General features: G+C 41.6%; 1 protein-coding gene across 1 annotated transcript in view; it reads right to left on the reverse strand.

Annotated features, from left to right (window-relative positions):
• The window catches only part of LOC117475418 (cadherin-4-like), a 211,698-nt gene that overhangs the window by 106,010 nt on the left and 85,266 nt on the right, over positions 1-20,422 (reverse strand). Inside the window, 1 exon segment of the mRNA XM_034121602.1 lies at positions 16,888-16,911. Within this exon segment, the coding sequence (XP_033977493.1) occupies positions 16,888-16,911 (24 nt within the window).

The following is a 20,422-nucleotide window of genomic DNA, read 5'->3' on the forward strand; positions in this document are numbered from 1 at the left end:
AGTATAGGCTTGCGCAAACTCCCGTTCTCAACTCAATATTGGTAGCATTGTTAAAATGTAAGATTCATAAAAAAATGTGACAGTCTATCGATAACACTTTAAAGGAAATATGATATCATCTTCAGGTTTGGCAGTTGTTTCTCCCTGTTAAAATGATATTTATCATACTGTAGGTGACGTACTCAGTTGGCCTGAAACTCAGATAAAACGGTATAAATATTTTACACCTTATTGTACTATTTATTAATTAACTAGCATAAAGGCACCACACACTGTCAACACATGTTAGGTTGTGAAGTCAGTATATTTTGACTTGTAACGTGCAATGTGATTTGACTAAACGAGAGAAAGGAAAATAACACTAGTAAAGAATAACTGCATAGAAAGGGAAAAGCATTAACTCGTATATATAAACATTGTCTCATTATTGTCGTGTGTACACAAGTATCAGAACATTTGTAGTGATTATGCAAACCTCACTATTTATGCCTACACTAAAGAAACTGTTTGTTATGATTTCCTCATGTTTCATTAAAGTTGCGCGACAGTAACAAAGGCTAATTGTTGAATTCAGGTAAGATTAGATGCAGTAGCTGAAGCTTCATTTATTTGATGCACATTGTTTATTATGACAGTGACCTCAACGAAAATGAGGCAGGGAGAGAAGCACATGGTTGCAAAAATGTATTTTATTCCAAAAAACAGAAAAACGAAATATTCAATGTTAAATATTGTGTAATATGGCAGTGAACATGTTTTTGTAGATGGTGGGTTGAATACAGTACACATCAGCTTCTATTAAAAACTAACATACGGTACGTAATCTATATTTGGAACATCTGATTGTTTTTTTTGCTAGTTGGTGTACACTAGTATTATTTGCGTTTATGTTGCATGTCTACATCAGAAGGAGCAATGGGGGCAGTACAGTGGTGATGCATATGTGGAATGAAGCCACAGTATATGTGCACATTCTTGACCATATGACCATTATTGTTGAAATTGTATAATCATAAATTCATGTCATGATCCTGACGTGCTCGGGCAAACCTTTTCAGTCAAATATATTTTATTTTCTTATGAGTCCCTACAGGCTATGAGACCCCAGCTAACAATGGCCGCCCTGAAAATACAAAAGTATCTAAATGTGTCATTAATGAGATCATCACTGCTGCAGTCTGTGGCTGATCTCCAGCTCATCAGAGCAGTATAGGAAGCCATGGGTTTGTGTGATCCAGGCTGAGTGTGTGCACAGCAGTGTGCGGTGTTGAGCTAATCACTTAACGGGTCCGCTGAGGGAGCGTGCCTGCAGAGCGAGAGGCAAAGTGTGTGTATGTGTATGTGTGTGTGTGTGGTTGTGTGTGAGAGTGAGCGCAGTGAGGATGACAGAAGGATTTTGGCAGAACCAGGTCACTCTGTTCTACCAGGTGAATTTGTGTGTGGGTGGACAGGATAAGGAGGTGTGTGTGTGTGTGTGTGTGTGTGTGTGTGTGTGTGTATGGCTGCTTTGTGTTGTCTGAAAATGCACTGCCAAAAAGTATTTTCATCATGTTAACTTTTGAAATGTTTATGAAGGAAAAACATAGCTACTGAGAGCTTTTCACAGAAATGTTAGCAACTCTGCACTAATTACAGATGCACAAAGAATGATGACATCGGCAGACAGATTTTCCCAGCAAGAGATAAGAATATTGTGGGTCCAATTAGATTAGTCAATCATAATGTTTTCTTCTGAGTGTGTTTGTGTGTCAGCAGGATTATGGGTAAAGTACTGTACTTGCCTAATTTTCATGAAACTGGGTGGAAGGGTGTAACATGAGCAACAGACCCCATTCAATTTTGGGGCGGATCCTATCATGCGGCAGGTACATGTTTCATTTTAATTTACATTGCAGGTAAAAGCATTTGGGCTGCATTCATGTGCTGTCAGCAAAATCAGAAAATGATTTCCCAACTGCAAACATTTATCTGAAAGCCCCCTTGAAGTTGAAATGAGTATGTTGTTTCCACACAACCACTTAAAGCTGGTGAACATGTGCAGACGTCAGAAAAGCAAGTTTCCATCTCTGGAAATGGGACCAGCACATTCATTTTTATGATGCTGCATTTAGGTCCCTCTTGTGTTCATAACAATTATCATCACATTGTGACGACCTGACAGTGTGTCGGGTTGTTTTCTACTTCCAGGAGAGTGGCAGGTAGAATAGGGAGAGTGAGTGTGAGTAGTAGCTTATTCAATATTTTGGTTTATCTTTTATCCGATGCTAGCTCAGAACCACCAGAAGCCCCCATGGTGCACCAGTGCTTATTTTAACTCTTTGCCAACTTTGTTTAAAGCAACTGCTTTTGATCCCTACAGGGAAATGCTTGCATGTGCTTGCAGTGAAATATAAATTAGCTGCTAATGTGGCCCACTGTGTGCCCAGGCAGTGATTTGATGTGATGTGAACAGTGTGCTGCCTAATGAGTGTCTCAGGAGGAGGCAGGTACATGTCTTCTGTCCCTCCAGCCAGCCCAGAGTAGTGCCCTCCTCTCAGCATCATTAACTCCTACAGTAACCATGACAGAAACACACGCTCTTGGAATGAGGTTAAGTGACATGTTCATGCGTAGAGACTACAATAACACGCAAAGTAACATAATGTGTCAACACAGAGACTCACCATGATGAAGATGATTTGTAAGAAAAACTTGCATGTTTATTTAAATGAAGAATGCTTTAAAAATTGCACTATGATAACATTAAAGATGCATTGAAGCAAATGAAAAATACAAACCTACACTTATCTTGGAAGGTGATGATGAAGTACTTAACATCATATTGTTAACGGGTGACTAAATAATGAATTGTTTTCGTTAATGTCCATACAGGCTGGGACTCAGGAGAACAGCTTTTACCGTTTGATTAATCCAGGTCAAGATGCTTAGGAACCCTGTTTTTGTTTGTTGCCCTAAAGGGTGCATTTTTATTTTCTGCTTCAGACAAACAGCCTTTCATTTATCACATCCCGGGACTGAAAAGACACCTGTCGCATAGCTGGCACCAGAGACAAACAGGAAAGGAGAGCCTGGGGGAAAACGAATGTTCAGTGTGCTTCGTCCTAAATATTAACCAGCCGCTTCCTGCTCCAAACCTGCTGATGGTAGCCAGTTCTGGAGAGGGGGGGGGGGGGGGGGGGGGGGGGGATGCGCCCCAATCCTCAGTGGACAACACTACCCTACTTGCGCGGAGGTGACCCCCATGTGTTCTACACGGCCCTAACATTCACCATTGTTATTTATGAGCTTGCAAAGGTGTCCTTTTGCAGGGAGACCGTGCGCCACCTGTTTTAGCAGTAGGTTAAAGTACAGTGCAGTGTGTTCTGCAAAGGTGACACTGCAGGTGCCTGAGTAAAACTAAAACTACTTTGCAAGTTTTTAACTAGGCTGCAAGGTCTCATATTTAAAAAAGTGAGATTTGCATGTCGTTTTGATTAAGAATCGGGTCTAGGTGCAAATTGAACACTGGTAAAGTATTGTAAAAGTTCAAGCCACTAAGAAACACCCATAGTCTAAATGTGCCTTTTGGGATTTTGTCAAGGTCAGGATATCACAATTATAGTATCCATAGAGTAGTCAGACAACAATTCCACGGTGCTGTTAGTCATGAGAAAGAGTGCATATACAAAAGACCCATAAATGCTGACCAATCAGAGACTGGGCCTTTTTGGGAGTTTGGCTTAAAGAGACATGACAGAGGGTGGATACAGCTAAATTCAGACAGACAGTATGAGAGAAAACCTTTTTATTTTTTTTACATTAAGCATATAAACATGTTCTGGTAGAAACCCTTAAACATTTTCCATAAAATGTCCCCTTCATTTTGAAATGTAGATGTATTGATATAAGTGCTATGAGGATAATCAAAATATTGTCTTCAAATGCTTTAAGATAATAACCATTATAACATTATAAAGACAACAGTATAACATTCTCAACTACATTTCAGCTTTACCATTATGCTGGACTATTTCTTAGCCAAGCCTTTGCAAAATCATGAGTTGTTTCTCTCTGTTTCCAGTAAGTATGTTAAGCTAAGATTACTCAACTCTAGCCAAAAAAGAGGATAAACATGTTTCTAAAAATGTAATACAATTCCTTTCAAGAGTGAGAACATGGAGAAAAAGCCCATAATAGAGACTTGAAGTACAACTATTCAAGAAACCGCCACAAACTGTGACCAGTGTCTGGTAACGGTGGCTGTTCATATAATATTACGTTTACAAAGAATGGTATGTGCCACATGAAGTGTAACACAGCAATTTAAAGGTCCCTATTATACTGTTTTTCATCAATATATTATAGGTCTCAGATACAACACGTGTCTCTGAAGTGTTTGGATCCAAACACCAAACAGATCATTGCATCTCCCATAATCCCCTCTGTTTCAGCCCTGTTTCAAAAGCTGATTCTCTGTCTGTTACTTTAGATGAAAATACCTTGGTTGGTGATTGGCTAATGGTTACACAAGCCAAAAAAATCGTTATGACATCATAAAGTGGCCAAAATCTGATCAGCTCATTTTCAGACAGGTTTTTATATAAATGGATCAGGACAAAAAGAGAGAGAATCTTTTTTCCTGAAACTTTCAGAATCTCTTTACACAGAGGGGACACATGTTTATGTATAAGAGACATGAAAAAGTGGATTTTGCATGATAGGTGACCTTTAAGATTGTAAAATAGTCCATAAAAAACCATTATAATGATTTCAGATTTTCTTTCATTATAATGATTTGAGTCTTTTCACTCGCCTCACAAAATCCCTCTCTTTTTTTAATCTCTTCTAAAGGCTCAAAAATAAAATACTCTTCTTTGGAATTGTTATGCACTCCTGGCTTTATGGAAGCAGGTGGGCTTAGGCGCGAGATTCAGGTGCAACAAAGAACAGGGTCCTTTGCAGAGACACCTTGAGCATCCCTTTAATGCTGATTCTTTGATTTTCTTTCTCTAAAGGAAGGTTCCCATTTAGGATAGCAGTCAAGCATAGAATTAAGGATGTAATCAGAACTGAAGATAGCCATCTGCACTGTATTTGTGATTAAATGGAGAGGACCTAGGTTGGCAATTTCCTTATAAAGTGCTGTTATGCTGAATAAGGGCCCTTGGGGTTTATTATCAGTTCTTTTGAAATTCATGGCATTCAGGAGAACTACAACAAAGACCTACATCAGTCAGCAGCCACGGAGCTCTCAGTCTGGCCAAGGATGCTCCGGGACGAAGGCTCTTACCCAGTTTATCATCACAGACGTAAAAGCAGCTCTCTGCAAGATCTACTCCCCTTTCTTCATTCCAATTTAATAATGTCGAAGGCCATTTCTTTAAGCATTCTTAGTTGGGCTTGTATTTCAGAGGTAAACCTGATTATACTAGCTGGAAATGTACACGTACACTAGGGTTTTCACAAAGTAGTTGTCAAGTCCACTGTCAAACCCCCTCGTTGACCATGCGGACTAATCGTTCATCTGTGGTTTTAGCACAGTGCAGTAATAAAGCAGTGGCAATGCATTTACAGCAGCTGCTGTTTTGCTGTGGGTAGTTGCTGAGGCAGCACAATGCAGCAATAGGCAAAAGAAAAACATGTGGCTGTACCTCCCAATCAGTGACGTGCGGTGAGGTTCATGGCTGGTGAGGCACTGACTCTTTCAGAGTCAGATTTACAAATATTATAGCCTATTTTGACCTTAATCGAAATATTCTGTTATTTTCAAAAGCTTTTTTAGTCTGATGCTATGATTAATTTTAAACAGACCGATCAACAAAAGGATACCCAACATCTAAATATTGGATTGTTCTTTCTAAGTAAGATCCCATTTTCATTACAGTTGTGGTCTTACCTTGACTTGAAGATGAATAGAAGTCCATGCTATCCTTCTGGACAACAATCTCTATTACTGTTTTGTAAAAGTCCTCCTTATCTTCCTGTAGTTTCAAAAGTCGAGTTTGTTGTTTGCGGTAGAATAACAGTAGCAACAAGAACCTGTGGGCTCACGTGCGCCCCCTTCAGTGCGGCAGAGGTTATGGCTGCCTCCCCTGGTGCTTTTTTCATTGCCGTTGTATATGTGTAGCGAGCCTAAATATCATATATACGTGAAATAAGTTATTTAGAGACTATGGATGGCGAGGATAAGTGTAATAAAGGGATCTACAAACATTACATTGGTGACCTACAGTGAGATGGGAACAGGCATGCGCTTAGGGTTCGCTTTCCAGCCAGTTTCTGTGGGGTGACGCATTCTGAAGTGAGGCAGATCTCATCTGTGCCTCACTTACCCCACAGTAAATGGCTTGAGCGCGCTCACAAAATAAGTGGCCGCGCTAAATTAGTGCCCGCGCTCCAGCAAGTTACTGTGGGCTTACGAGAGGCAGAGCTCGTGCCTGCCTCACTTCTCATCGCTCCCGTAGCGGAGCTCGGCAAATTTGCTGATTTTGACTATAAAATGCGATTGGAATCATACAGAAATCACATTTACACAAGATCAGTGGAGACATTTTATTATTATTATTATTTAGTTTTTCTTTAATTGTTTTTCCGTTACATTGGAGTATGACAGGTGAGGCTCTGCCTCCCCTGCCTCCACTGACTGCACGTCGCTGCTCCCAATGCTGGACTACAATTAACCCTTGTGTTGTGTTCAAAAGCTGTTACCGTTCATGGTGTTCGCGGGTACATTTTTGACCCATGATTTATTGTCTGACCTCCGTTAGTTAATCCTTTACTGGTTGTACATTAGATATTTTTGGCAAAAATTAATCATTGTAATTGGATAAAAAAAAAAATGTGTTATACATTTCACAATTAAATCCACATACAGTAGTTGGTGATGACCACACACACACACACACACACACACACACACACACACACACACACACACACACACACACACACACACACACACACACACACACCTGTAGGAGTACATACATAATAAGAGCAGACATGGTCAATGGACTCAGAGTGAACTTCTGCACCACTTCAAAGCATCAAGGTTGAGCAGAGGACTCTGTTTCCTACAATGAAGAGGAGATAGTTAATCTAGCATTAGCGCCTGGCTTCCCATGAGGAAACTTCATGATTCAGGGAGGTGAGAAGGGGTGCACACATCCTCTCTATCTCTCTTATCTCTTAGCCCCTCCCTTTTCTTCCCATCTCCATGGAGATACAGACACATCACAAACAGAGCTTGAATGAAAGGGGCATCAAATGGACATCGATTTCTGATAGGGAACCTTCCGGATCTACTTTGGGCTTGGCCTAAGTCACATCTGTGCTTCGGTCAAGGACACCAAGCAGCATCAGCTGGTCTGACTCTCCCCGCCATGCAGGCACCAAATGGAGCGCCGCGGCAGGCCACAGGGATCAGAGAGCAGTGGGATGCTCCTTTCATCTCTTGGGGATTAGCACTCCCATAGGAGAGAAGTATACTTGTGTGTATGTGCACTGTGTAACACTCTTGCAACAGTATCTCCCTTTTGGCCACAGGCTACACATTTCCTGTTTCTGCTGCATGCTGGGAATCCCCCCCAAGGCCACAAATATATGGAGGCTCCGTAGGCAAGAATGAGATGAAGGAGAAGACTCTGTCCTTGGGCGAGTTTCTTTAAAATAAACATGAAACTCTGTTTGTGCGCCGTGCCCTCATCCGCAGCAGTGGAAGGTATAGGCTGAGTTACACTGTTTATTGATTATATTTTAAATATTCAGCATGTAACAACGGTTAAAGCTCCCCGTTATGTTTCCAACAAAGAACCCATTTGTACGAAGCAGCTAACACAGTAACACCAAAAATGTGGACATGTGCTGCAGAGTGCTATACGTGGTAATTCTAGTACAGGCATTAAACATGCATGGAAACAGTGAAGGCTCCACTGGACTGTATCCACTCTTCTATTGAAGCATAGGCCCCAGGGGGGGGAAAGGTGAGGCAAAGAGCAAAGCCATCTGGGAAACAGGGATTGCGTGACAGTTTGCGGGATCCTGGATCATCAGCCACTTCACACTAAGCAACACCTTCAGCAGCAGCACAGAGGAGAGAAAAAGCTGTGACATTATTGTATTTCTCCCTCTTCATCTTTACCCTCTTCACAGCAGATCCAGACACACCTGAGTAAACGACCCGCTCTTCCCTTCCTTCATTAATTTCTGACACTGATGGCAACTCTTCACACGCTGTCAGGAGAGAGTGTCTCTGTGTCTCACCTTGCTTCTTTTGATGTCACTACTAAGAATAAGAATGACTCCTGCTGGGCTCTGCGTCCTGGAAAGCAAGAACCAGCACTCAGCTCTAACTCTTCAAAGCTGCCTGTCTGCACATATCGAGGTACTTAGTCTCACCATGGAGGCAATTTAGCAAGATTTGTGTCCAATTACAACCATCCAAATGTGAATACATCATATCGTATTGCCCACTTACTGAATAAAAAGTTGGACAGCTTCCCTTGGGTCTTATGTGAAAGAGCGATCCTCTCAGTTTTGATGACAGCGGCGTTTTCTAATTGTTTTGTCTTACTCTATACATCACCCACTGAAAATATGACACCGTATTCACAGCTGACAACTTCTCCAATAGAGTCTGATTTCAGTAAAACAGCACCAGCCAACAATGTTCTTTTTTTTTAAAACAAACCTGGCCCTGCCTGCGCTGAATGCCCTGGCACAGACGTCCAGCAGCAGAGCGCCAGCCTGAGCCCGGACAACAGGCTCTGGGCAGCAGGCAGCGGGCAGCTCATAAATGAGTAATGGCAGTCACATTAACATTCGGTGGTAGGGCAGGCTAAGGGCAAGAAGGAGGGGGACCAAGGGAGTGCAGGCTCTGTCTTATAAAAAGGCAGCTGATTAATGTTTGATTTTAGCTGGCCTCATTCTTCCCCTAGCACAGTGCAGAGCTCATCTACAGAGCGGGTTAGAGCAAGATAGATGGAGCTGTGAGTGGGGCACAGAAAAACTGTTTGTACAGGTGCTGTTTGAAAAGGTTGAGCCAGCACCACGCTGTCTTTCCTCTGGCCCTTAAATGAAAAACATCAGTGGTGCGAAACAGTTCAGTCATTTCAAAATGAATTGGGGCATTGATACAAAAGTGCAAACACATGATATTGAAGGATGGGAGCTGGTATACAGTATTGGTTAAGTCCCCGATACGAACTGTGTTACAAACCTTTTTCATCTGAAACAGCTTAATGGTGATTTAATGTTCAAGAAGGTTTTTATTTTTTTTCTCATACTGCCTATGCAGCCTCTTTAATAAAAATGTCTAAATTACATTTTTTGAAACAAGTAAAAACATGACATTAATGCCAGATATTTCTCAAAAAACAAATCTTGTTTGACAAACACTTACTAAAAATGTTTTTGGAACAAAATCCATTTTAAAATGTCATCAAGATCGCTATAAGCGGGTTTGTGTCGCCTCAAAATGACAACATCAAATATTAAAATTGAAGCTGAATTTAATTTGATCACATATGACCCACATCTGAATTAAAACAATTGCCTGTGATTGTCAAAATAAGGAACATGCTTTGAATCACTCAGAGAAGTCAACATACATGAAGCAGCCTAACTGGCTAAATTGAAAGATTAAGAATTTAATCAAATATTCTTAAATTTCACAATGCGGCATCTGTACAAACACCTCGACAGGTGGTCAGATTCAGTGTCATTTGAAAATATTGGACATAATTCTCTGAGGATCCATAGCGTATTATCTTTAATTATAATATTCATAAAAGGCCATATGCTGCCCCGTGTGCCTGACTAACAGGTGATTGTTAAATGTGCTTTTTGGAATGACGTGAGGGAAAATTGTCGCAGGAAAGTGATTCTGACAAGTGCGTGACTAGGGAGCAAAGGAAATTAGACTTTGTCATAGGTGAGAAAAATACGCCTCTTCATACTTCACAGAAAACGTTTCATTTTTCTTTTCCAGGGAGAATACTTAACAGAGAGTGTCCCAGTTCTCGCGCTCGCGCTGTAAAAATCTGGTTATACTTTGCATTACATTGTAGTTCTGGAGCTATTTCAGTGTCTAAGCCCTCAAGATAACAAAAGTTGCCTAAATATTATTACAGAAAATTCTGATGTTCCTTCCCTCAACAATTAATACTGACACTAATATGATATGCTAAAGCCGGTTCTCTGGTTCTTAAAACCAAACACATGTACATATTAACAGAATAGCTGGAATACCTTATTGTATTTACAGTATCATTTGTGGATTGTTTAGCTTTTATCTGCTGTTTAAGAGCAGATAAGCGATAATTAGACAAAGGCATTATGTCACTAATGAAGAAAGCCCCAGTGAGACCGGGTGAGCTCTATACTAAATGTTCCCCCTTACAGTAAGTGGGGAAATTCACTCACCAGCAGTGGAAAAGGCAGTCAGAGAGAGTTTAAATTATATTAATGTGTCGAGCTAGGGTTGATTAAAGTAATTTGGTAACATAGAGGGAAGTGCAGTCAGAATAGCCGTCAAGGAAACAGGAACTCAGCAGGTACTGTCAGCCAGGATGTTGACATGCGCCGCTTGAAGTCAGCTCCAGCAGTAATCTTATAGAAGTGGCAGATTAGTACTTATAACATAAAACGTCTGACGCACGCACTCACACATATGCACAAGTAGGAATGCAGCATGCTCATTTGCACACACAGTGCATCCTCACAGTGGCAAAGTAGTCTGTGCGTGTAAGGAACACCGAGAGGTAAAGTTGTGATTGACAGGCAAATCGTTCCTGCTGAGATATCCATTTGACAGAGAAAAGAAAGAAATGCAGTCGTTAAAAGCCAGACGCGGAAGGCGCCTGCGTATACTTCACATGAAAGCACATTTAAGTATTTTGTTCGCCTGTGAGAAGCTGAGCATCAGAGGTGAACTAGAAAAATGAGGCTTTTTTTCTAATTTTTAAATGAAGAAAATGAATGCTCTTTATGCAAATCTGGGTGCCAATCAGGTCTGTTTGAGGGCCAAGACTCGTGCGAATGTCAGCTCCATACTACATTATAACACCGCCCAGATCTTGAGATATGATATGGTTTCAAAGCTGCACTCACAGCTCTGCCAGGGAGGGAATAAGGGGTTATACAAATTGCCTTCCTTTTTGTTCAACATACATTGTAATTGTACTGTTGGTAGCAGGAGGTGGCAATTGCCTTTAATAATGGTCTCTGCACTCTAATTTGTGTAGGGATTTGCCCGGACCAGCTCGGTCTCGAAGGCCCTTAGCGCTTTTGTGCCTTGACGCTGGGAGAGGGAGAATGATATGCCTGGAAGTACCGAGCCGAGGTGAGATACAGCCAAGTGATGGAGCTGGAGACAGAAAAGTCTCCCACAGCGGGAGGTGATAATGGAAGGGAGAGATACTAAAGTGTGCTTTGCCATTTCCTGTACCTCATAATATCGTGTAATGTTGGTATAATTAAACCCAGGAAATGTGGCTTCATTAGTCCCAGTCTGGGTGATAAAATGAAGTGAGAACTAATTGGTAAAATACACACCGCGGCTGAACTAATAAAGACACGGTATGAAGAAGGACGCAGCTGCAGAGATTGACATAACATCAAAAGCGTGACAAAAATATGATGTTGTTGTGGCAGCCAGGCTATTTTTCTGTTATTGATAGAATGTTTTTAACAATGACCGAAAATCTGAGGGGGATTTATAGTACATTTTTATTCATATACCCCTGTAAAGTTGTTGGCGTTTGCAAATTCACTAGCTATTATACATTGTTCATAGTCTACATATCTATACATATTTACACAAAAAACAGTCTTGTTAGGGTTTAATTGAATATTTCTTCTTAATTAATTTGGTTTTACATGTTCATAGTTCACTATTCCTGCATTTTACTTGCACTATTATTTCATTTGCACTATTTTATTATCTTCATTTTTATCCAATCTTAAATATATTGTACATTGCATTTTTGTACGAACCTGGTACTTGAGGTTTTCAATGCCGACAACTACGCTGAAACTGTTATCCATGTGACAATAAAGCCTTTGAATCATTGAATCTAGCTGGCTTCATCTACAGTATGGCATTGTTATGCTAATTGCTAGCTACATACCATTGCAAAACGTCACAACAGTCTAAAGTGTATCTTAGAAGATCAATAACTGTGATGGCGTGATGAACAAGTTTAAAAAGATGTTTTTTGTTTGGGTTTCTAGTGGTCTCTGTCACTGCGGAGACACAAATCATTATTCTGCTTTGTGTGGTATTGACATAAAGAGTGACCACAGTCTGTTTTATTTTCTCTCGTTGCCTTTATAAATACATAATCTATACACCTGCATATTAATGCAACCCCCGCTGGCAGTCGGAGATGTTAAAATACATGGGACAATAGAGTGGTCTGACATGCACAAAAACCTGTGTATGATCTGCTCTGAAATACCAAGCAGAAGCACAAACTCTCAGCCTTAGCCCCATTTGGTTCCAGTAAGTTTCCCGTCTGCTTTCATCTGCATCACAAAAAGAGGCCTGAAAAAACGGATCAAACCTTCTTTTTGGGAAAAGACAGAATTGTAGCCATTAGGCTCTGTGCCTCTGCCGTCACTTTGTAGGGAAAGGCCGGAGCAAAGCTTGTTTCCATTCAACAGGGAGAGTTGGCCAAAGCCACGAGATCAAGCAGTTCCCAGCTCTTTTTTTGTATTGAGAAATACTTGAGATGCCTCGATCGTTTTTGGAAGATGGTGTGCAAAAATTCTGAACAGAACAAGATCTGTATGTTTTCCCCTGTCTCCCGCAGGTTTGACAGCATTTTTGAGGAAAAGTTAAAAAATGTAGAAATGGTAAGTCTTAAATTGGGTGGAATATAGCAGCTCCTCGCCGGAGACAGGATGCCATTTTTATGCTTGTTTGTTTCCTTCTTCGCTTCGTTCTCTCTTTGCACAAACTCTTGCACAAACCATCTGCCATACAGGTCCTGTGTGACTTTACTTCAAGAGCTCTTAGTGGCTGTCTTCATCAGCTCAAGATCCGCTGCAGAAAAACAGCTTTAATTGGTACTGAGGGGGAAGAGAAGCAGAAGGGGTCGCATGCTTCACCACATTTGAAGGTAAAATGCTTTCAAATGATCAGGAATGGCATTCCACACTCCTTCTCCTCGGCAAAGACATTTAGCGCTAACATCTCAGATCTTTTTTTAATACATAATTCCTTTTGTTTAATAAAACACAGCCAGCTTATTAGGTACTCTTTAAATGAACACATGTTTAAATTAGCCCCATTAGGCAAGCTGTGAAACTACTACTGCCTTAGTTCACTTTACGGAGGAGCTCTCAGGTTCCATGCAGGTAAATCACCTTGTCGGGCTCAGATTGCTAACTGTAATATATCAAGCTGCCCTGTCAATATCCCTGAGCCTTGAATTTGCCCTCCTAAGCAGTGTGCTCTGCAGCTAGAAAGATTGAAACAGCATATGTCAGAACAGTGTTCAGGATCTCGTGTTGGGCTACATGGGAAAAGGAAAGCCTACAGCCATCAGTGCAGTCTGATCCATTCCAGCAGGCAATTACGCCATTTCACCAAAGCCACTAGGAAAGCTTCACTTCAATTAGGCTGACAGAAATGGCCTCTTTGACACATAAGAGGAAACCGGGGATGCCCCCCCCCCCCACTCCCCAATCCCTTCTCTTCTCTTTGCACTGTCAGGGTTCTGTGCTGCTCGTGTTGTTTCAGAAGGGCTTTGAGACATTAGCTTGTGTTGTTGCTGTAGCTTTGGAGACATTTCACAGCCCATTAGATGCTCTTTCAGCCCCAACCAATACTCAAAAGCAGAGAAAGAGAGGACAGGGTGGGGTAGACACAGACTGAGGGAAATAATGGACTGTACACTGAGCATTTCAGTGGGTGCATTTGGTGCAGGAGTGTTACATGTGAAGATTAGAAAATATAATACAGTGTACTTCTTGTGTGTCAGTCATCCACACCAATCAGAAGTGCTGTGCTCCACATGTACCAGCCATTGTTAACCAATCAGAAGTGGCCCATGATAGAAGGTGATAGATTGGTCCAATCACCTGCCAAGTATTTTTGAAATACTTTTCCAAATGGCTTCCAATGGAGCTTTCCTGATGGTTTGGTGAAACAAACCATCTGAGTCAGGTTAGTAATGCTCCATCACATGTTCTACATCTATTACAGGGTGAGTCTTAAACTGAAGCTTGACTTTAAAGCAACCCAACGGAAGTTTAATGTAAGTTTAGTTCTTTCACTCGTAGCTCGGGCTGCGGGGGTGCTAGAGAAGGGAGCATGTTGATGCGACCTTCCTAGCCGGAGATATGGCCGCATTTTACAATAAACTTCCGTTGGGTCGCTTAAAAACAAATATCGCAAATCGAATCGCAATATTTGTCAGAAAAATCGCAATTACATTTTTTCCCAAAATCGTGCAGCCCTACTCAGTGTGAGCAAAACAAGCCCTTATTGGCTTCTGTGCCAAGAGTAAATGGCAAGATGATACCATTCTCGTGTACAGTAGCCAAACTAATAGCACGTTAGCTTTTTTTAGCTTTGGACAGAGCCTATAGCTTTTTGCCCCTCTTTCCACTGTCTATGCATGGGTAAGCTAAACGGCTGCTGCTCACAGAGAGAATATTGAAATCAAATGTCTCTTTTATATTGCAGCAAGGAAGCAAGCAAAAGATCAATCCCTAATTTCCCTAAAAAATGAAGATTCAGAGGCATGGAGGCATGGAATACAATAAGTTCTCCTCAAGAATTCAGCAAGGGAAACAGCTGGTAAGTAAATTATAATCAAATGGTCCTTTAATGGGTGTAGAATTCCTTAAATGCAGTTCATTTTAGCATTTAGGAGGAATAATGATGCTGCAATTGTCTTTGTGAATTGAAATTAACTGCAGCAAACTACAGTAAATCCTTGTTAATGTATCCATTTAAATGGTACAACAGATGCTAAACTGTACTGTTTATAATAAAATCCCTTTTGCCGTGATAAAAAAAAGGAAGCATGAAGCCAGTGGTCAGAATATTGTAGCCTAATCAGCAGTACATGCACCGTCTGGTTTATAGTTTGCCGATGTGCACTGCGGTTTGACCGTGACAGAGTTAAGGAGGTTTCCTGTCCAGTGGATGGGGTTGAACAATTTGCACGACTGGCAGAAAAACCATAATCAATCCGGAGACTATAGATAAGGGCCCTAAAACCAGCCAACCGCAGCGTTTTCTCTTATCGCAATTACACCTTGCCCTCCTGCCTCAGGTAGAGCCAATTAAGCCGGGAGAGGATGCGGTGGCAGCCACTTCACATGGAGGAGGCCTATCAGACGACTCCAAACACACCTCATCAGTGTGGAGGGGGCGGAGAGGAGCCTGGGAAGCACAGGGAGGCCGTTGTGCACTGCAGGTATGTTTCTTCCACAGCCACATGTATGAAGACAGGATTCGGTTGGCGTGAATGATGTATGCTGAGGTGAGTGATGAGCGGTCTGCTGGACGGCTGCCTGCTGGCTGCGTTTCATCATGGGACCAAGGGCACACAGACCTCCAGCACTGCGTCCTCTCACCTGCTTTTTAATCCATTCTTTGCCTTCCTCCTCTTTTTCTGGTTTGCTTTGTGGGACATCGCTCACATTATGCGACTACTATGCAGCACAGGAAAGGAGGTGTGGGAGAACTTGTGTGTTTTAATGTGAGGGTGGTTACAAAAGGCAAAGATGAGGTCAAAATCAAGGACAACCCCCCAGGATGAATACAAATCTTGGCCCTATTGTGACTTCTTATTCCCTGGTATGTATTCAAGTTGAACTGGAATAGAGGGAAAAGAGCCATACTGTCGCAACTTGCTAATAAAACATTGATCACAGCAGCTTCTCTGTGCCGCGGTTCACCGTGTCCCCCACCAGCAAATGGGGGTTAACCAGATACACAACTATAAATCCTCAAAGAGCTTGATCTGAACCACAACATTACACTTTTCCTCCCTCTCGCCACTTTGAGGTTTCAAAAGAGCAGACACACAGCGTGTGGTGTTTTGTCTACGCCGTGTGAAGCCACCACACCAATTTAGCTCAACAATTTCACCCCAAAGCAGTATCCTTCATGGAGCCGAGAGAGAGTTCAGCGAGATCACTTCTTCTCTCTGTGCCATACTGAAACTCTGATGAGACTATAGGCACACGAGTTATAGAAAAAGAGAGGCTGCCACTGGTGCCATCACGCTGCTTACAGGGCGAACCAGATGTCTGGCCAGGGCACACACACACACACATGCAAAGTGACAGTGCAAGTGTTGCAGACAGACTATCTCTTTAAACCTGTTTGATGAAGTGATTAAAGTGCTCCTCCAAGCACAGGAAGCCATTAATAACAGCATGACAGAGGGGAGCCAAATTCAAAATAAAATGGGAGGAGAGTCTGCCTCAGTGGGAGAATCCATCTCCTCTCTATTTAGACTACATGGATATGCACTAAAGCTGGAATGAGACGAAGTGAAAAGGAAACCACTTATTGGCTCCATATTGAATTCTATTGGAGTCAAAAGGGGGTAAATTGACTAAGTAGGTCGAGGCAAAATGCATGCAGGGAAAATATGCTATATTCAAATTCTGATTGGCCACATGGGTCTGTGGATGCTGCTTTCATAATTGCCTCCACTTGATGTTTTCTCTCTGCGTTTCAACATTGGCCGTGACACGCAATGTGATGGAGAGGAAAATAGCTTCCTGGTGATTCAAATGATGTGCGCGGCTCGACGCTCCCCCACTGAGACAAACATCTGAAAATGGTTCCTTCCACATTAATGCCAACAGCCAATCCGCTGTTGGCAGTCCACGCACAGACGGCTCTAAATCACGGGTGTGTGCGGCGGCGGCGGTACTTACCACGTTCACTGGACAGGGTGGTATCTGTGAAGAGAGGAAGAGAAAAAGGGCAAGGAGAGGAGAGAGAGAGGAGGATGATTAGTACATAATAGGCTTCAGTAAACGTGGCATTGCAAAGACACCGTTAAACAATGGAGCAAAACAGATCCATTTCTGAGGATTAATGGGCAGTCACATGCAATAGCCGGACAGTGACACACAGTATACAGAACACAGGGATACTATTGGAGAGAATTTGCTGTCACTACCGCCTAGTCGCTCACATTTGTCTCTGTCTATTATCAAAGGCAGCACCATTTAACCAGAATGCAGTTTGTTTTCCCTCTTATACTTCTTGTCATTGCCTCAAGCAGCGGGATTCATCATTATCTTCAAACGCTTGTTGTGATGTCTATATTCCACTTGTGCTCACTCAAGAGAATTGCGGGATGTTGCATATGCATATTGAACACACTTATGTACATCGTCATGGGCGGTATTTATTCAGACCTTGACTCCACAGCTGGGTGACAGAGAGAGGAGAGGCAGCTCTCGTCTTCTCTCTTCTGGCTGCCTGCCCTTCTCATGTCCTCCAGCAGAGTTGCTTAGTCAGATTTGATCAGAAGTCATCTCTGTGGCTCCAACTTTGCATTTACTGCTTACATTTCTTTATCTAAAAGCCTTAAAGCTGATAGAGACCTAGAAAACTGAGGTTTCAGGATTTCATGAAAAGGTTTGAGTTAAAGGGGCATTTTAGTTTGTTTGAATGGGGGTTGTTTGTGGTACTTATCCACACTCAGTGTTCTACCTAGTAAATTATGCTCATTTTCAGGTTCATATTTGTATTTTGTGTCTCTACTGTGACATGTCTCCATGCTTCAATTTTGAAAAAGCTCTTTATTTTTAAAGAGCTTTGGTTAACTGCTTAGAGATCACGTACAATGGGTTGGAGCGCTAGCCAATAGACAATCAGTTTTACAAGTGTTACATAGTGATGTGCAAGGGAAGACGTTTCAGGCAGGGAGAGAGTGTGTGTAGGAGAGTAACTCCCTCTGGAGGGAAGTCTGGGATTTTAACATTTGCAGACAATGTACATGCACAAAAACATACAGTGTATAACACACAGGAAAGAGAGAACCCAACAAAGCATGATAGGGCCTCTCTAAGTGTACACTATATTCATTATATTTCTACCTAAACGATTTACCTTTACGATGGACAACTAAAGCTGTCATTTTGCATGCTTTAGTCTAAGTGACCAGACTCCATCAATAAAACGAGTCATTTTAAAAGTTGAATTTTCTAGTCTACCGCTGCCTCGATCGGACTGTTTATTTGTGTGATTTTGGTGAAACCGAACTCTCACAATAACACAAACAAGCTGCTGCATATCCCACATGGTATCACCACTTGAAAGGTGTCATGAATAGTTTCTCACACACTAGCTATGCTGGATGGAGCTGTGTTTCAGTAAACAACTATTTCCTCTTCTCGCCTGTCTCATGTGTTGCACTTGCGATCAGGAAATAATGCACAGCTTGAAAGGTGGAAGTAACTTTAAATGCCTGCTTTCAACATACAGTATGGACTAAAACATATATATTTTTGTATTTCAGGGTCACTAAAATATCAACCAATTGCAATATCTGTGTCAGATTGGGTTGGAGTACGGGTCAATTATAAGAGCCTGGTGTAAGGTCTTAGAAGCTTGTTTTGCAGCATTTACTGGAGGTTGATTGATTATAATAATATCAGCAAAAAGCATACCCTGTTAGAAAAGATGTATCAGCTGAATCCATTAAGTTACAGATTCTTTTCTTCAAACATGTCTTATTTTTCAGCATGTTTATTGATTTTCTTTACAAAATTGGAGGCTCAATACAGCTCTTGGCATCTTTAGATAGTTGTTGTGATCAAAATGCACAAATGCCAATAGGTTTAGCTTTTTTCCCACTCATGTCTGGCAAGGAATCCATTCAAGTTTATCTTACATTCCCAGCAACTTTTTGACATGTTTACAAAAAGCAAACACATCACTATCTAAATGAGAGTTTTGCTTGTAGACAGTATTTCCATTCCCCTTTCTCAATATATAAAGGCACCCCAGTCTAGCCCAACAGAACTTCGCTCCGCACATGTTCAATTATTCATCTCCCTCTGTCAAGAATTCAGCCTTGCTAGCAGTTGCCAGTATCCCCTACAACTTGGCAGGCAGGCTCATATTGGGCATATGGTGCAGAGCGGCGCTGCTTTTCCTCCTCTCTTCAGTTGGCGCACACACACACACACACACACACACACACACACACACACACACACACACACACACACACACACACACACACACACACACACACACACACACACACACACACACACACACCACACACACACACACACACACACACACACACACACACACACACACACACACACACACACACACACACACACACACACACACACACACACACACACACACACACACACACACACACACACACACACACACACACACACACACACACACACACACACACACACACACACACACACACACACACACGTTTTGTAAGTGAGACCCCCCCCCCCCCCCCCCCCCCATATTCAGTTGCTGGGCATTCGTCCACAACCTCTTTGCAACAGGTTTCCGTGTTTTCAACAATAGCACTGTAAATGCTGTATCAGCTGAATTAGGCACAATTAACAAATCACAATTACAGGCGACACAACATATTGTTATTTAATCGTCGTCTTGGTTTCAATTTGAACGAAAAACACATGGTAAAATATATTGCACTATTGTAGAATTTGTAATCGTTTGAAAAAGAGCATCAGTAGAAAAGGGAACTTTTATTATTTTGTATTTTATCGGAGCCTTTTGTGTTCATTTTAATGTTCAATTTGTTCAATAACAGATAGTTGGAAATAGTTTTCTTTCCTTTTTTTTTATATTCCACAAGCCATTTTTTCTAAACCAATTTGGCAGTATGATAAAAGGAGCGGCACACAAGAAGAACTGAGTACACTTTAATATCAGTTATTCTAACAAAAGTAATATAATTATTGAAGATGTTTCTCAGATTGTGAAGCCCAACTCTCAAACTGTAAAATTTAGTATTAGGTTTGATTCACTTCTATCAGATGGCAATCCATCTTCAGGTACCATAACCACAAAAATGATTTATAATTTCTACCCCCCGCCAAGGACGTCATATTTTCATGTTGGTTTGTTTGTTTTGTCTGTTTGTCAGCAGGAAAACGGATAAGTGGCTGCCACCATTTTAATGAAACTTTTTGATAGGGTGAAGACCGGTCAGGGTAAGAACCCATTTTATTTTGGAGGATTGATCAAGAGGGCTCATCAAGAAACGGGTCAACAAATACCCAGGGTCCAGTCTAACCATCGCTGACTCCTTTTGATGTACTTCTCAATTGGTGGACCACTCGTATGCTTTAAAACAGAATGTAATGTTATCCTTTATTTAGACTGCAGGCACTCAGAGTTATGTTTAAACCGGACATATTATGCTAATTTCCAGGTTCCTTTTTATAT

The sequence above is a fragment of the Trematomus bernacchii genome, unplaced genomic scaffold (genome assembly GCF_902827165.1).
Source record: "Trematomus bernacchii unplaced genomic scaffold, fTreBer1.1, whole genome shotgun sequence".
Lineage (NCBI taxonomy): Eukaryota > Metazoa > Chordata > Actinopteri > Perciformes > Nototheniidae > Trematomus > Trematomus bernacchii.